The sequence below is a fragment of the Galeopterus variegatus genome, unplaced genomic scaffold (assembly GCF_000696425.1).
Source record: "Galeopterus variegatus unplaced genomic scaffold, G_variegatus-3.0.2 Scaffold708, whole genome shotgun sequence".
Lineage (NCBI taxonomy): Eukaryota > Metazoa > Chordata > Mammalia > Dermoptera > Cynocephalidae > Galeopterus > Galeopterus variegatus.
In genome coordinates this window covers 416,800-431,441 of record NW_007726819.1, presented here as the reverse complement: position 1 = coordinate 431,441, position 14,642 = coordinate 416,800, and the positions used below count along the sequence as shown (strand labels likewise).

The 14,642-nt window shown below is 38.2% G+C and overlaps 1 protein-coding gene across 2 annotated transcripts; it reads right to left on the bottom strand.

Moving 5' to 3' along the window:
- Window positions 1–703: 703 nt before the first annotated feature.
- IL5 (interleukin 5) lies at window positions 704–12,431 on the bottom strand. 2 transcript variants are annotated; one of them, XM_008571645.1, is made up of 5 exons: window positions 12,367–12,431; window positions 2,726–2,972; window positions 2,489–2,521; window positions 1,275–1,403; window positions 704–1,172 (listed from the first exon to the last, which is right to left on the bottom strand). In XM_008571645.1, exons 2-5 carry the CDS (start codon window positions 2,927–2,929, stop codon window positions 1,074–1,076), a joined length of 465 nt encoding a protein of 154 aa, XP_008569867.1. In that variant the 5' UTR covers window positions 2,930–2,972; window positions 12,367–12,431; the 3' UTR covers window positions 704–1,073. The 2 variants fall into 2 exon arrangements, with proteins under 2 accessions (XP_008569867.1, XP_008569866.1); XM_008571644.1 differs by lacking the exon at window positions 12,367–12,431 and having other exon boundaries at window positions 2,726–3,024.
- Window positions 12,432–14,642: the final 2,211 nt, after the last annotated feature.

Genomic DNA, 14,642 nt, shown 5'->3' with positions numbered 1-14,642 from the left:
TCAAACAGAACAATCTCCAGTTATGCTACTGATAGATACAAGCAGGCAGATTGGAATGTTGTTCTGCTTGGCACTGCTCTGCCCCTAAAAATACAGGATGATGGGCCCCTCTAGGATCCAGCCTTCCAAACAGAACTGCCCTACCAATGCTTCTCTGCTCCTTTGGTTATGCTGCAATGTCAAGTGGGATGAGGAGGACGTCCCCCAGGCCACAGTGCTCTGGGCCTCAGAGAAAGGGTTTCTGGCTTCCTCCCTGAACTGGCAGTGGGAATGGTCTGTCAAATTTTCTCATAGGCTGGGCAGAAACCTAGTTACAGGTTCCTACACTGCCCTTCTCCCAGGAAAAGTCTTAAATTTCATTTTAATTCTACAGTGAGTCCTGGAAGTTTCATTCATTCATTCACTCGTTCATTGCCTACCATTGACCCTGCACCCTCCTAGGTTCTGGCTATACTGTGGAGAGGAAACCAGGTTCAGCTCCTACCTGTGCCCATGCTCCCCACCTCCCCACTAAGTACTGCTGTATCATTCCACCCTTGGTAGGCCCAGCAAGCCCAAGACTTCTCCAGGGAAATGTGAATGCTCAGCTAGCATACACTCAGACCCTCCCTCCAACTCAGCATGTCCTCACATGGATTGTGCAGACTTCAAGCATTAAGACAGAGGCAATAGGCAAATTGAACCAAAGTTGTCTATTTTTTTATTGGAACATAGCATAGCATGAAATAAATATTAATTTACCAAATTCTTAATCATTTCATAAATAATATTAGGTCTATAGCATTTTACAGAATGTTAAGTTAAATAAGATAAAAGTATATATCTATTTTGCCAAAAGCAAACTGGAGGAAAATACTTCAGTGATTCTAATATCTGAAACATATCTCAAATACTTTATTCTTTCTGCTTGTGTGAGGTGCTAAAGTAGCAGTATGCTTTAATATTTACTTTGCCTTTGAAGTCTAATTACACTGAAAATTAAGGCTCCACCCTTGGTTGGCCCTCATTTTCGTTGCGATAAAATGTCCTTGTCCTTCTTCAAAAATCTTTGGCTACAATAAACTAGTTTAGTCTCAATTCTCCATTGTCCACTCGGTGTTTATTATACCAAGAAATTCTTGCAGGTAGTCTAGGAATTGCTTTACTCTCCGTCTTTCTTCTCCACACTTTTTCTGTGAAAAAAACAGACAAAAAGTATTGTAGGAAATTGTCAGTTTTTGTAGAAATAGACACAACCAGACAAATATAATTTCCACTGAATGTTTGTAACTTACTTTTTGGAGGTCAATGTATTTTTTTATTAAAGACAAGTTCTGGAATAGCTTTTCCACAGTATCCCTTTGTACAGTTTGATTCTTCAGTGTGTCTATTCCCTGAAAGATTTCTTCAGTGCATAGTTGGTGCTAAATGAAGATTTTTAAAAAGCAAATAATCAAAACTAGGTATAAAAATTCGGTTCATTAGCCATCCCACAATGCATACATATTTCAAAACATCATGTCGTACACGATAAATATACACAATTTTTATTTGTCAATTAATATAATTAATTATTATTATTTTGGGGGGTGGCTGGCCAGTATGAAGATCCAAACCTTTGACCTTGATGTTACAACACTGTGCTCTAACCAACTGAGCTAACCAGCCAGCCCTTAATTAACTGATTAAAAAAATTTTGGTTCAAAAAGTTAGGCTTTATTTGTTGTGTTTACATGAATTCTATTCTCCAAAGAATTTTTTGCTTTTTCCTCTTCCAGGTGGCAAACCACCTCATACTGAGAAAAGTAGATGAAGCTTATGTAATTACTAAAGAGTTTTACAAATGATATAAATTAATCACTTAACCAGAAATAAAATCTCTAGAAAGTGTAATGCAATTACATTACTAATTGAACTCACATCGGTGTTTTCTTTTACAGTTCTAACTGGTAATTTAATTCTATTTAGAATAATAAAATCATATATTTTACATTTTAATATGACCATGACATATTCCAAATGTACATGATATTAATATTGTATTAATTAACACTGTAGTCATAATCATTTAAATATGTGGAAATTATTAATATAGGGCATTTTTTGTATATTTTAATGTCTACTAATCATGATTCTAAAAATATAACCCTGAGTTGCTAATTCTTTCAGAAAGACTTTAGAGTAAGGAAGGCCATAGACAGTCAGAAACGAACAGAGACTAGCAGGTACCTCTCACTCATTGTGGAATTTTTCTGGAAAGAATCCCTATACGAGGCTCTTTGGGATGGAGAACTGACAACATCACTAAAGGGCCTGATCCGCTTGTTTAATGGATTCTGCTTGTTAAAAAGTTATTCCTAACATTTATATGTACCTACATTCATATCCACCCATATGAAAACAAAATAGAGAAAATTAAATAGTTCCAATGACGACTAATGATTTACAGCTTAAAATATGACATGCACTTATTCGTGCAGCCATTTTACTGAATCATAATTTAACTTACATTTTTATGTACAGGAACAGGAATCCTCAGGGTCTGAAAGGAAAGAAAATATAGTCATTTTTAGAGCACTCCAGCATTCATAACTTGTAATATAATGCTTAACTGTGTGGTTATCATCTACATATTACTAATATATTCACTTCATTACTTACAACAGATCTTCATACGTGGTAAATGAACCACCACAAGTGATTATCTAAGCACTTTTAAACATGTTGGAATCAACAAGAAAATTACCTCATTGTCTATCAGCAGAGTTTGATGAGAGGAGAGCAGGGTCAAGGTCTCTTTCACTAGCGTACTCATGGGAATTTCTGTGGCAATAGCACAAACACAGACAGCTCCAAGAGCTAACAAATTCAAGTGCAGAAGCATCCTCATGGCTCTGAAATGTTCAGCGTTTGCCTTTGGCCAAAGAGAGTGTGTAGTACATGATTGCATCCTCAACCAATTTATTCCGTCTCTTTGAGGAAATGAATAATTTCTAACAATCAGATAGAGAATGCCTAATAATGGCATATCATAAAACCAAATGTTTCCAATGCTTTGTATCTCAAAAAAATAAATTTACTTTTATCTTTTTTTTTTTTTTTTTTTAAAGATGACCGGTAAGGGGATCTTAACCCTTGACTTGGTGTTGTCAGCACCACGCTCAGCCAGTGAGCGAACCGGCCATCCCTATGTGGGATCCGAACCCGGGGCCTTGGTGTTGTCAGCACCGCACTCTCCCGAGTGAGCCACAGGCCGGCCCCGACTTTTATCTTTTAATATAACAAAAATCCCTACTTTTTCCCCTTTTAAAACATTTTCTATTACAAAATAAAATATTTGTGTTGTTATATTATTGCCCCACATTTGCATTTCTTAAAATCAGAAGGTTGAATTTTTTCTTAACAAATGTGTGTAAAAAGAAGTATAATATAAACTAGTAAGCAGAATTTAAGACTAAAACACATACAAAATGGGAATGTTTTCTCAGATTGACTAAATTCTACCATGATTGTTGCTAGATTGATCTGTCTTAAAAGGAATTGAAAATATTGGTGGGAAGATAGTGATTAAAGCAGAGTCAAATTGTGTTCAACAGGATCTTGATCAGGACAGGGTCAAGTTGTGTTCAACAGAGTCTTATAGGATGCTTTCTATTGCCAGGAACCAAAAACCTAACCCAAACTGGCTGAAGATAAGAAGGGAATTTATTGGCTCATATAACCAAATAGTCCAGGGATGGAGGCTCCTATATATCTTGCTTGCTTCAGTGCCTCTTAGTTGACTCTTCTCAGGCAGCTCTGCTACTGTGGTCCCCAAATGGTATCAAAACTCCTGCATCTATATGTATCCTGTTTATCACAGCAGGACAAATCAAGTTGTGCTGTTCTGATTGTTCAATCAGAAGTCCTAGAATTCAGTCTCTTTGTGACAAGGGTCACATGTTCACCTTTGAACTGTGGCCAGGGATATGGGATATACTGATTGGCTCTACCTGGAGCTGAAGTGGACTCGTCCCACCTGAATCACATAGGTGACAAATTTGGGGTGCTAAGTAGCTGTAAGGCAGACACAGATGCTGGTGAGGCAACCAATAAATATCTGTCACAGACACATAACACATGGGCATGGTCTCTCCTTTCTGTCCCGCAAGGGTGGAGAGTCCTTTCACACCTTGGGTGGGCTATGTATGAATATGTTTAAGCAGCCTTTGATCCTTAGGCTCAGAGCTGTAATCCCAGAAAGGAGAAAATGATGCCCTATCCTAGACCAAACACTTCCTTCTTTCCTTGCTTGAGGCACATGATGGAGGTGTAGACCATTGTTTTCAATGGAGGGTTTCAGTGAGCCTCCCAAAGTGGTTCTGTGTTGGTGGCCTGGAAGCCTGATTTTAGGAAAGCATCTAGGGGCCGGCCCGTGGCTCACTCGGGAGAGTGCGGTGCTCATAATACCAAGGCCACGGGTTCGGATCCCATATAGGGATGGCCGGTTTGCTCACTGGGTGAGCGTGGTGCTGACAACACCAAGTCAAGGGTTAAGATCCCCTTACCGGTCATCTTTAAAAAAAAAAAAAAAGGAAAGCATCTAGGGGCCGGCCCGGGGCTCACTCGGGAGAGTGCGGGGCTCATAATACCAAGGCCACGGGTTCGGATCCCATATAGGGATGGCCGGTTTGCTCACTGGGTGAGCGTGGTGCTGACAACACCAAGTCAAGGGTTAAGATCCCCTTACCGGTCATCTTTAAAAAAAAAAAAAAAAAGGAAAGCATCTAGGACAGATGGTACCAAACACAAATTGTTCCCCATGACAACCAAAATCTACTCTGACCAGGTCAGTTTAATTATACTGCTTCAGGAGATCTGCGGTAAGTCAATAGTCATGTCCACCTGTCCTGGAAAATGTTATTATAAGAGCATTTTTACTTAGCAGCAGACAGGATGGCACCAGAAAACCATAAAGTAATCTAGAATGCTTTTTTAAAAAATCTTTTTATTATTCTTTTTAACAAACCTTAGAATGGTTCGTGTGACCCTTACCCTAGATTTCTGCATGTGGGATGTAACCTAGTAACAATCCCAAATTTATACGTCTTGTAAACTAACAAAAAACCTAATGAAGTTATTAGGTGGGGCTGTCCTCTCTCTCCTTTGATCCTTCCCCCTGCTTGTGATTATAAAATGCTAAGCTCTGCCAGCCCTCTTCAGAGCACATTTCTTAGGGCAACCTGAACTATGCGTCTCCCCAGTTGCAATCATCACATTGGCTCAATAAATCCTTGCTATATGTATTTGGTAGAGTTTCAGTTTTGCAGAATAAAAAAAGTTCTGGAGATTTGTTGCACAATATTATGAATGTACTTAACATTAATGAAGTGTACACTAAAAAATGGTTAAGATGGTAAATTTTATGTTATGTGTATTTTACTACAAGTAAAACCTTTTTATTTTTAGGTCAACACCCAAAATCCTTTTCCAAAGCTGCATACAGTTCTGTATGAGAAGCAGAAGCAGCTAAGAGGTCAACACACACTTAACATGCATGTAATCCCAGCTCTACATTGGTAGGATAAAAGTAGCATAGGATTTTAGCGGCAGCCTTTCTGTACCATATCTGGTTTTGTTTGTGCTAAAGTTTTGGGCTCTTGGTTAGACATGTGTGATTGAACACATGAGAGATGTTTCCCTTGAAACTGCAGGAGAGATACTGGCTCACTTCAGCAACTCTATTAAGAGTGAGGGAGGAATCAGAGTAGGCTTGGATCAAGGTGCTCTTAAAATGGTGATCTCAGAACTGAAGCCAAGAGTTCTTTCTGGTTCCTCTCAGATGCCTTTAGGTTACAGTGAGAAAGTGTGAGCTTAGATGAAGGTTTCAGAGGAAATGCCAAATAACTTGTTATCTTAGTACCTTAAATACACAAACCCCCAAGCATTTAGATTCTATCATAGGGCTGCACAGGCAATCTAAGTGGTAGCAGATCGAGATACCACTGTATTAGCCTTCACTAAGAAGACGACTCACCAACCACTATCTTTAGGGGAGTAAAACTGGATGGCTGTGAAAAATGAGTGAAATGGGCAAGATGTAATATAACAAAGGTGGTAGGAGCTACGTTCAACTACAGCATGCATGATCTGTCTACAGGTGGCAGGTGCTACTCAGCTCCAGCTGATTGTTATCATGTGACTTCCTTTGCTTATGTTGCCAGATCATCCAGTTTTTTAAAGAACCCTGAAATCCTGATTATGTATAATCTCCTGATTTCCAAATGTTGGCAGCTATATAGGGTGCCATTCTACATCCTCTGATTAACAGTATAACTGTGGGTTCCTATTGGAGAGCTAGTTATACAATATATTTTCTATCCAAAATTGTATTTCTTTAAAAATTTTTTTACTTGTAGTAAAATATATGTAGCGTAAAATTTGCCATCTTAACCAGTTTTACATGTAACCATTTTTAGTTCAGTAATGTTAAGTACATTCCTAATGTCGTGAAACTCTAGAACTCTCCAGAACTCTTTTCATCTTGCAAAATGGAATCTTTGTACCCCCTTTTCCCAGCACCTGGCAACCACTCTTCTACTTTCTGTCTCTATGAATTTGAGTACTCGAGGTACCTCGTATAATCATACAGTATTTGTCTTTTTGCAACTTGTTTATTTCACTTGGCATAATGTCTGTCCTCAAGGTTCATCCTTGTTGTAGCATGTATCAGAACTTCCTTCCTTTTAAAGGCTGAATAATATTCCCTTGTATGTGTATACCATGTTTTGTTTATTAACTGTTGATGGACACTTAGTTTGCTTCCATCTTTTGGCTATTGTGAATAATGCTGCTAAGAATGTGAGTGTAGAAAACTATATTTCTTATAATGTTGTGATAAATCATTTACTTTTCCTCTATGAGTCTGATCTCCCCAAGCTGATGGCAAACTCTCTCAGAGTAGGGACTGTAAAATAATGTGGTTTTTTGGCCAGGGTAGGCAGCTGGCCTGTACGGGGATCTGAACCCTTGACCTTGGCATTATAACATCTCGCTCTAACCGACTGAGCTAACCGGCCAACCCAATAATGTATTTGAAAGAGCTTTATTAATGTAAAACTCTAAACAAAAGTTAGGGGTTTTAATCTCCTGTGCAGAAAAAATCCAAATAACTTATCTAGATATAGTCATTCCTCAGGATTGGTTCCACGACCCCCTGCAGATACCAAAATCTGTGATGCTGAAGTCCCTTGTATAAAATGTAGTACAGTCGGTCCTCTGTATCTGAGGATGTGGAAGGGCTGCCTGTACTCCAGTATCAAGTAGGTAGAGAATAATCCCTTTTTCCTTAAGTTTGGGATGCACAGAGTGACTTTGATTTAAACAGAACAGTAAGGAAAGGGGAGAATAAGAGGAGTAACTTTACCGTGGAGAAATCTGGTAACCACCACCTCAGCCAGGCAATCAAGGTCAACACTGACAGTGATAAGCCATGTTAATAGCATGATATGATGTGATAAAAAATGGTACTTCATCTCTCTGATTTTCTTCCCCCAAATCCATAACCTCTGTCTAAGCATAAGAGAAACACTACACCACAAAACAAATGAAAACAAAAAAGAAAAAAAAATTTAAAAAGACAAATAGAAAAAAGGAGATTTAAAAAATAGAACAAAAACAAAAAATAAATAACATAGTTTTTAAAAATTAAAAAAACCAACAAGAAAGGAAAACACTACACATACCCAAATGGAAGGGCAAAATAACTCACTGGTACTCCTTAAAACTGTTAAGGTCAACAAAAGCAAACAGACTTCGAGAAACTCTCACAAGCTGAGAGATATGATGACTAAATGCAATGTAGTACCCTGGATGAGATCCAGGAACAGAAAAAGGACAGTAGGTAAAACTAAGGAACCAAAAACTCCACAAAACTGTAGAGTTTAGTAATGTACCAATGTTGGTTCCTTAGTTGTGACAAATGTACCATAAGTAATGTTAACAACAGAGGAAACTGGGTGCAGGTACACTAGAACTCTCTATAATATTCTTGCAACTTTTCTGTAAATCTAAAATGGCTTAAAACAAAAGTTCATTAAAAAATAACACTGTAAGTTGAAAAAAAGGTAATGATTATGTTTACTATTATTAAAAAGACTTTGTATCCCATGAATGTCATGCACTTGGGACCTTTTTTACTTCAACACTAGACTGTGAGCTCCTTGAGAATAAGGTTTTTATTTAATTCATCTCCTCATCCTTGAGGACTAGCCTATTGTCTGCACTCAATTAATGTTTGTTGAATAAATAACTGAATGAATAAGCAGACACTCATTGTAGTTGTTTATCAAATTAATGTGAATACTGTGGATTCTCAAGGAGTCTATTTCCTGCAGCTGGGAGCCTGAAGTTATAGAAACAACTTTGGCAAGATTCATGAAAAAAAGATAGAGCAAAGCTTTAAGGTTTAGCTGTAGAGACCAAGCCAATGTGACCTACCATGACATTTTTTAAAATCCACATTATTTTAGGGGAATAGGAAGAAATTAGCCATCAGTACTCTGAATTTTTACGAGTTATTGGTAATTACATAATTTAGAAAAAGGACTTTAAATAATGTTGAAAAGTTATATTAGTGGGTAACATCCATCCTTTTGTGGTAAAACTTTTATCTGTATTAGTAGGTTATAAACTGGAAACATGTTTTTAAAAACTGATAACTGTGGTTTTTACTAACTGTGTAGTCATTTAATAAGATCAAATGACTTTTCCATGAATTGATTCTAATCAATCAACTGGGCATGATGCTCCACATTTTTTATGGTGACTAAACGTAAATTGATAGCATCTCTTTCTCTTCTTGACTCTATTCTAGCCTCCATCCTTTCAATCCCTAAGCACATCTTTCATGTTTTTTTTTTTTACTGAATAAATTACATTACAGGAAAATAAACACAGAACAACTTTTCCTTGGCATAGCAACTATCAGTTTTTTGATGACCTCTTCCAATCTTTAATAACACATAGACAGTTCTACAGTTATAATCAATGAATATGTACAATTTGTATTTATCTTTTTTGATTATTAATATTTCTTTCCTATATGTGTACAGTTTCCTACTTATTTTAATGGTTACCTGCTATTAGATGTAACTGATGTGCCACAGTTTACTTCACCATTTCTCAACTTGTAGGCATTAGGGTTGTTTCTAGCATTCCACAATTTTAAATAATGCTAATAGAAACCTTGGTAGAACTTTTTAAAAAATATTTTCTTATGTTAAGGAACTTGTGTGGTCATTTTAGCCTCTGTCTCATTTTACCAGATCACCCTCTGAAAATATTCAATGCACAAAAAGAAATCTCTTATATTTTTACAGTTTCACAATTTATAAAGCACTTTCACAAAAATAACTGTGTTTAATCCTGACATCAGCCTTGTGAGATAGATTTCTTTCCCTGAAGGTCCATTAGCACTAGGCTTTAACGGTTTTGCTAACGTAGTGAGTGAATGAACCCAGAGAGAAGGAGTGATGCAAGAAGCAGTGGGGATTAAAGAGTTTGGGAAGTTCATCGGTAAACGTAAACAAATAATGCTGGCAAGAAAATAACAGAGTTATTTTGATTCTTATTTCAAGACACAAGGAAAAAAATTTTAAACCATGATAATGTGGGAGATAGAGTGATCAGAATTGGCACATTTTACAATCCTTGTACTGTTCAGAATGTTGCTAAAGATACTAACCTTAGACTTCAAAGTATGTATGTGAAAAATTTAGGACTAACCACTAAAAAAATAGAAATAGAATGTATATCTTCCAAACAAGTAGAGTAAAACAAAGAGGCAAAGAAGCTTAATCAATCGAGAAAGCAGGAAAGGAGAAAAAGAGCACAGAAAAAGCACAGAATAAGATACACAAAATAAGTTCAACTTTACCAGGAATCACAGTAACCGAAAACAGATTAATCTATTAAAAGGCAAATACTATAAAATTTTATTAGAAACCTGGCTATGGGTTGCTCACTCAGTAGAGCATGTGTTATAACACCAAAGTCAAGTGTTCAGATCCCCAAACTGGCCAACCACCAAAAAAACCCGTCTATCAGCTATTTTCAAGAGGTACACTTAAAGCAAAATGACACAGAAAGGTTGAAAATCAAGGGATAGGAAGATATGCCAGATAAATACTAGTCAAAAGAAAGTCCATATACCAATATCAACATCAGAAAAAGCCAGAATTTGTCACAAAGGATAAAGAGGTTCACCAGTGGGTGTAAGATAGTATCTCATGGTAGTTTTATTTTTCAAGAGAAACCAAACATTTTTCAGTAGTAGTAGTTTACTGAGAAATGCAGACTTGACTGATTTACCTTTTTAGATCTTTTTAATTTAGGGGGGGTTAACCATTTTGATTGCGAATCTTTTAAATCCCAATCCTAGAGCTTTTACCTTACTTTTGTAGTTTCCCAATGTTACAAAGTTGAAATTTTTTGTAATGGAGTCTGGCTACCTTGTCATGTCCATTTTTTTCCTTCAAATATTTTTTTCTGAAGTATTTAAAAGTAAATTACAGACAGCATGACACTCTATCACTAATACTTCCATATGCATCTAAAAAAAAGATCATTTTCTTATATAGCAAAATGTCATTACATCTAAAATAATAAAGTTAATAGTTCTTTTCTATCATCTAATTTCCAGTCTACGTTCAAATTTCCCCACGGATCCCCTAAATTTCCTTCATTTCTCTATGTCCAAACCAGAATCCAAATCAGGACCATGTGTTGCATCTGGGTGATATGTACCTCAAATCTCTTTTAATTTGCAACAATTCTTTTTTAAGTCTTTTAAAATCTACAATAGTCTTTGCTTTAATGAACTGATGTCCTGAGAGTCTGGGACAGTGTATTGTAACACATTCCACCTTCTGAATTTGCCTTTTCCATCCTTGTGGTGTTGTTAGCTTAATCCTTGTAATTCCTGTGAACTGAAAGTTAATCCAAAGGTGTGATTAATTTCATATTAAACTTTTTTTTTTTTTTAGCAAAACCGCCTAAGAGGCGATATTGAGTACTTCACACTGAGATCAGAGACATACAATGTCTTGTTGTCTCAGTCATTGCTAATTTCTTAGTACTTTGAGTCATAAAAATTTTCCTTTAAAAGTGGTGGTAATTACATTTCTGGCCTTTTCTTTTATTGTTTTCAGAAATGTCTAGACCTTCATCCACCCAGAACTTACGGTCATAAGTAAAATAAGGTGTAGGTTTGCTTTCTTCTTCCCACTCATATCCAGGTACCCACGGCATTTATTTAAATGATCTTGGTGGGGAAATAATGGGCTTGGTGGTTACACAACTGTTTGTATTTGTCAAAACTCATGGAACTATCTGGAAAAGGGTGCATTTTACCGTATGTAAATTATGCTTCAGTAAACCTGCCTTTTAAAATCATCTTTTCTTGAATAGACATTTTTTCAAAGAAGATATACAAATGGACAATAAGCACGAGAATATGCTCAATATCACTAATCATTATTTAAATCCAAATTAAAACTACAATGAGATACCACCTCATACCTATTAGGATGGCTACTATCAAAAACACGGAAAATAAGTGTCAACTAGGATATGGAGAAATTGGAACACCTGTGCACTGTTTTGGCAATGTAAAATGGTACAGCCACTGTGGAAAACATGGTGATTCCTCAATAAATTATAAATAGAATTACCCAGCAATTCCACTTCTGGGTATTTACCCAAAAGATTTGAAAGCAGGGTCTTGAGGGAACATTATTCACAACAGCTAAAACATGGAAGGAATCCAAGTGTCCATGGACAGATGAATGGATAAGCAACATCTGGTATACACACAATGGAATTTTATTCAGCCTTCAAAATAAACAAAATTCGACAAATGGTACATATGGATGAACCTTGAGGACATTATGCTAAGTGAAATAAGCAAGTCATAAACTGACAAATACTGTATGATTCCACTTACATGAGGTCCTTAGACTAGTCAAAATCATAGAGACAGGAAAATAGAATGTTCCTTGTCAGGGGCTGGCAGGAGAGGGAAATGGGAGTTATTGTTCACTGCGTATAGAGTTTCAGTTTTGCAAAATGAAAAGATTTCTAGAGATAGAAGGTGGTGATAGTCACACAACAATGTGAATATACTTAATGCCACGGAACTGTACACTCAAAAATGGTTAAGATTGCAAGTTTTAGGTTATGTGTATTTTACCATAATTTTTTAAATTGGGGAAAAAATGTCTTTCATCTTTTCCCATTGTCTTATTGCATTTGGTTTGTCAAATAAGACATTACTATATAATGTCTGTTTTGTTCCATTGATAATCTTAAATATCTGTTGTTATAAGTAGCGCTTTCATGTTTTCTTACCTGGTACAGCAAGAGACTACTTCTCACTGGCTTTCCCCATTTGCGTCCTTTGATAACATGAATTTTTTTTTTTCCTTTTTGTCTTTTTTACGGACCGGTAACGGGATCGCAACCCTCAGTGTCATGCCCGTACCGGGGACGGCAATGAGATCACAACCCTCGGTGTTGTGCCCGCACCGCGCTCAGCCAGTGAGCACCACGCTCAGCCAGTGAGCGGGAACCAGTCTCCACATGGGATCCCCTCCACGGGAGTGCCACCGCGCTCCCAAGCGGCGCACTCTCCAGTGCGCCACCGGGCCGGCCCTCCATTTGCATTTTTGATTTTATTTATTTGGTTTTTCTCTCTTTGTTTCTCGGTTAGTTTGTCTAATGGTTTGTTGATAACGTGAAGTCTTATTCCTGTCATTTTGATGGTTGTTTTCTGATAGTTTTGTGTACCCTTTGCCACTTTCTTCCTCTGTTAACATTTATCCTTGCAGTTTGGTGGTTTTCCCTATTGATAAAGCTTGATTCCTTTCTCTTTCTAATTTATCTACTCTACCAGTAACTTTTATATCTTCAGGTAATTTTCACAATGGTTGTTATCGTTCTTTCTCTTCTAGATGTAAGATTTCCTAAGTATTTCTTGTCAGGTCAGTCTGGTGGTGGTGAGTTCCCTTAATTATTGCTTATCTGAAAAAGACATTATTTCTTTCATTTCTGAAAGATAGCTTTGCTCTAGGTATAATATTCTTGGCTGCCAGTTTTTTTCTTTCAGTATTTTGGATATATCATCCTGTTCTCTTCTGGCCTGTAAGGGTGTCTGCTGTTAGTCTAATGAGGATTCCCATGTAAGTGACTCAGTGTTTTACTCTTGTTTTTTTTAGACTTCTGTTTAACTTTGGATAGTTTGACTGTAGTGTGTGTTGGAAATGACCCATTTGGGTTTAATCTATTTGGGGACCGGTGAGCTTCCTGGATTTGGATGTTTGCATGTTTCCCAAGCCTAGGGAAGTATTCGGCTATTATTTCTTTAAATGTGTTTTCAATATCTTTTTTGTTTTCCTCTTCTTTTTCTGGAATACTCATAATTCAAATATTTGTTTGCTTAATAGTATACCATAGGTCTGGTAATGTTTGCTAATTCTTTTTTCTTTTTCTTTTGTCCTCCTGTGTTACTTCAAAACTGCTTTCTTCAAGATCAGAAATGCTTTTTTCTGCTCAATCTAGTCTGTTGAAACTCTCAGATGTATTTTTTTTATTTCATTCCATTCTTCAATTCTAAGATTTCTGCTTGAGGTTTTTAAATGATGTCTTTCTCTTTGTTGAACATTTCATTCAGATCATTGAGATTTTTTTAAAAGTACAATAATATACGGGCCGGCCCGGTGGCGCACTGGGTAGTGTGCCGCTTGGGAGGCGCGGCGGCGCTCCCATCCGAGGGTTCGGATCCCACATACGGACCGATTCCCGCTCACTGGTTGAGCGAGGCACGGGTGCAGCGCCGAGGGTTGCGATCCCGTTGCCGGTCCCCGGTCCGGTACGGGGGCAACACTGAGGGTTGCGATCCGTTGCCGGACACGGAAAATCACAAAAAAAAAAAAAAAAAAAAAGTACAATAATATACTACAAACACATTCCATTAGCTACCATTGCTATGGCGTCATCACACGTCATGTGATCACTGGAAACCACTATACATTTGGGAGTGAATGAGGGTGAAAAAGGCAAATGACTTTAAGTATTGTTTGGAAAATAGTTTTCATATTAACAAACCCCCTTAATAGGTCTCCGATTCTACCCCACCCCACCCCAATCCTTATCTAGGAGTCACGGGATCATGCTTCAAGAAGCGCTGTCCGCCACAAGACTTGTTCCTCCCTTCTTATAGTCATCGTCCCTCGCTGCCGCCCGGCCCCAAAAAGGAGCTGGAAATCTGCGACTCCGGACAAGAGCACCAGGCTCCAAACCTGCCCCGGGCACGGCACCCGGAAGCTGGTCCTGCGCGCGCGCCGCCATCCGCCCACTTCCCGGCGTGCCCCGGGCGTGCGACGTGGACGCGCGTAGGCCGTAGCGTCGCACGTGACCTGAGGGGCAGCAGTGGCGGGAATCTGTGGGTTCGCGCAGTCGCGGGGTCGCTTGGCCTGTGCTTTGTGATCCCGGCGGGCAGCCCCGGGGCGGCCTCCGCCCTTGTTCTCGCCCGCCAGGCAGGGAAGAAGCCGGTGTGGGAGGAAGGCTTCCAGCTAGAGCCCCCGCCCCCTCCCGCAGCTCGCCAGCAGGACCTTTTGGCCCTCCTG

Bases quoted from the DNA above. Each gene is read 5' to 3' on its own strand.
- IL5 (XM_008571644.1), bottom strand. From the start codon at position 3,007: ATGCCATTATTAGGCATTCTCTATCTGATTGTTAGAAATTATTCATTT. The intron at 1,404-2,488 runs GTAAGTTAAATT...ATCTTCATTTAG, and splicing joins CTGTTCCTGTACATAAAAAT to CACCAACTATGCACTGAAGA. The intron at 1,173-1,274 runs GTAAGTTACAAA...TTTTTTTCACAG, and splicing joins AATACATTGACCTCCAAAAA to AAAAAGTGTGGAGAAGAAAG.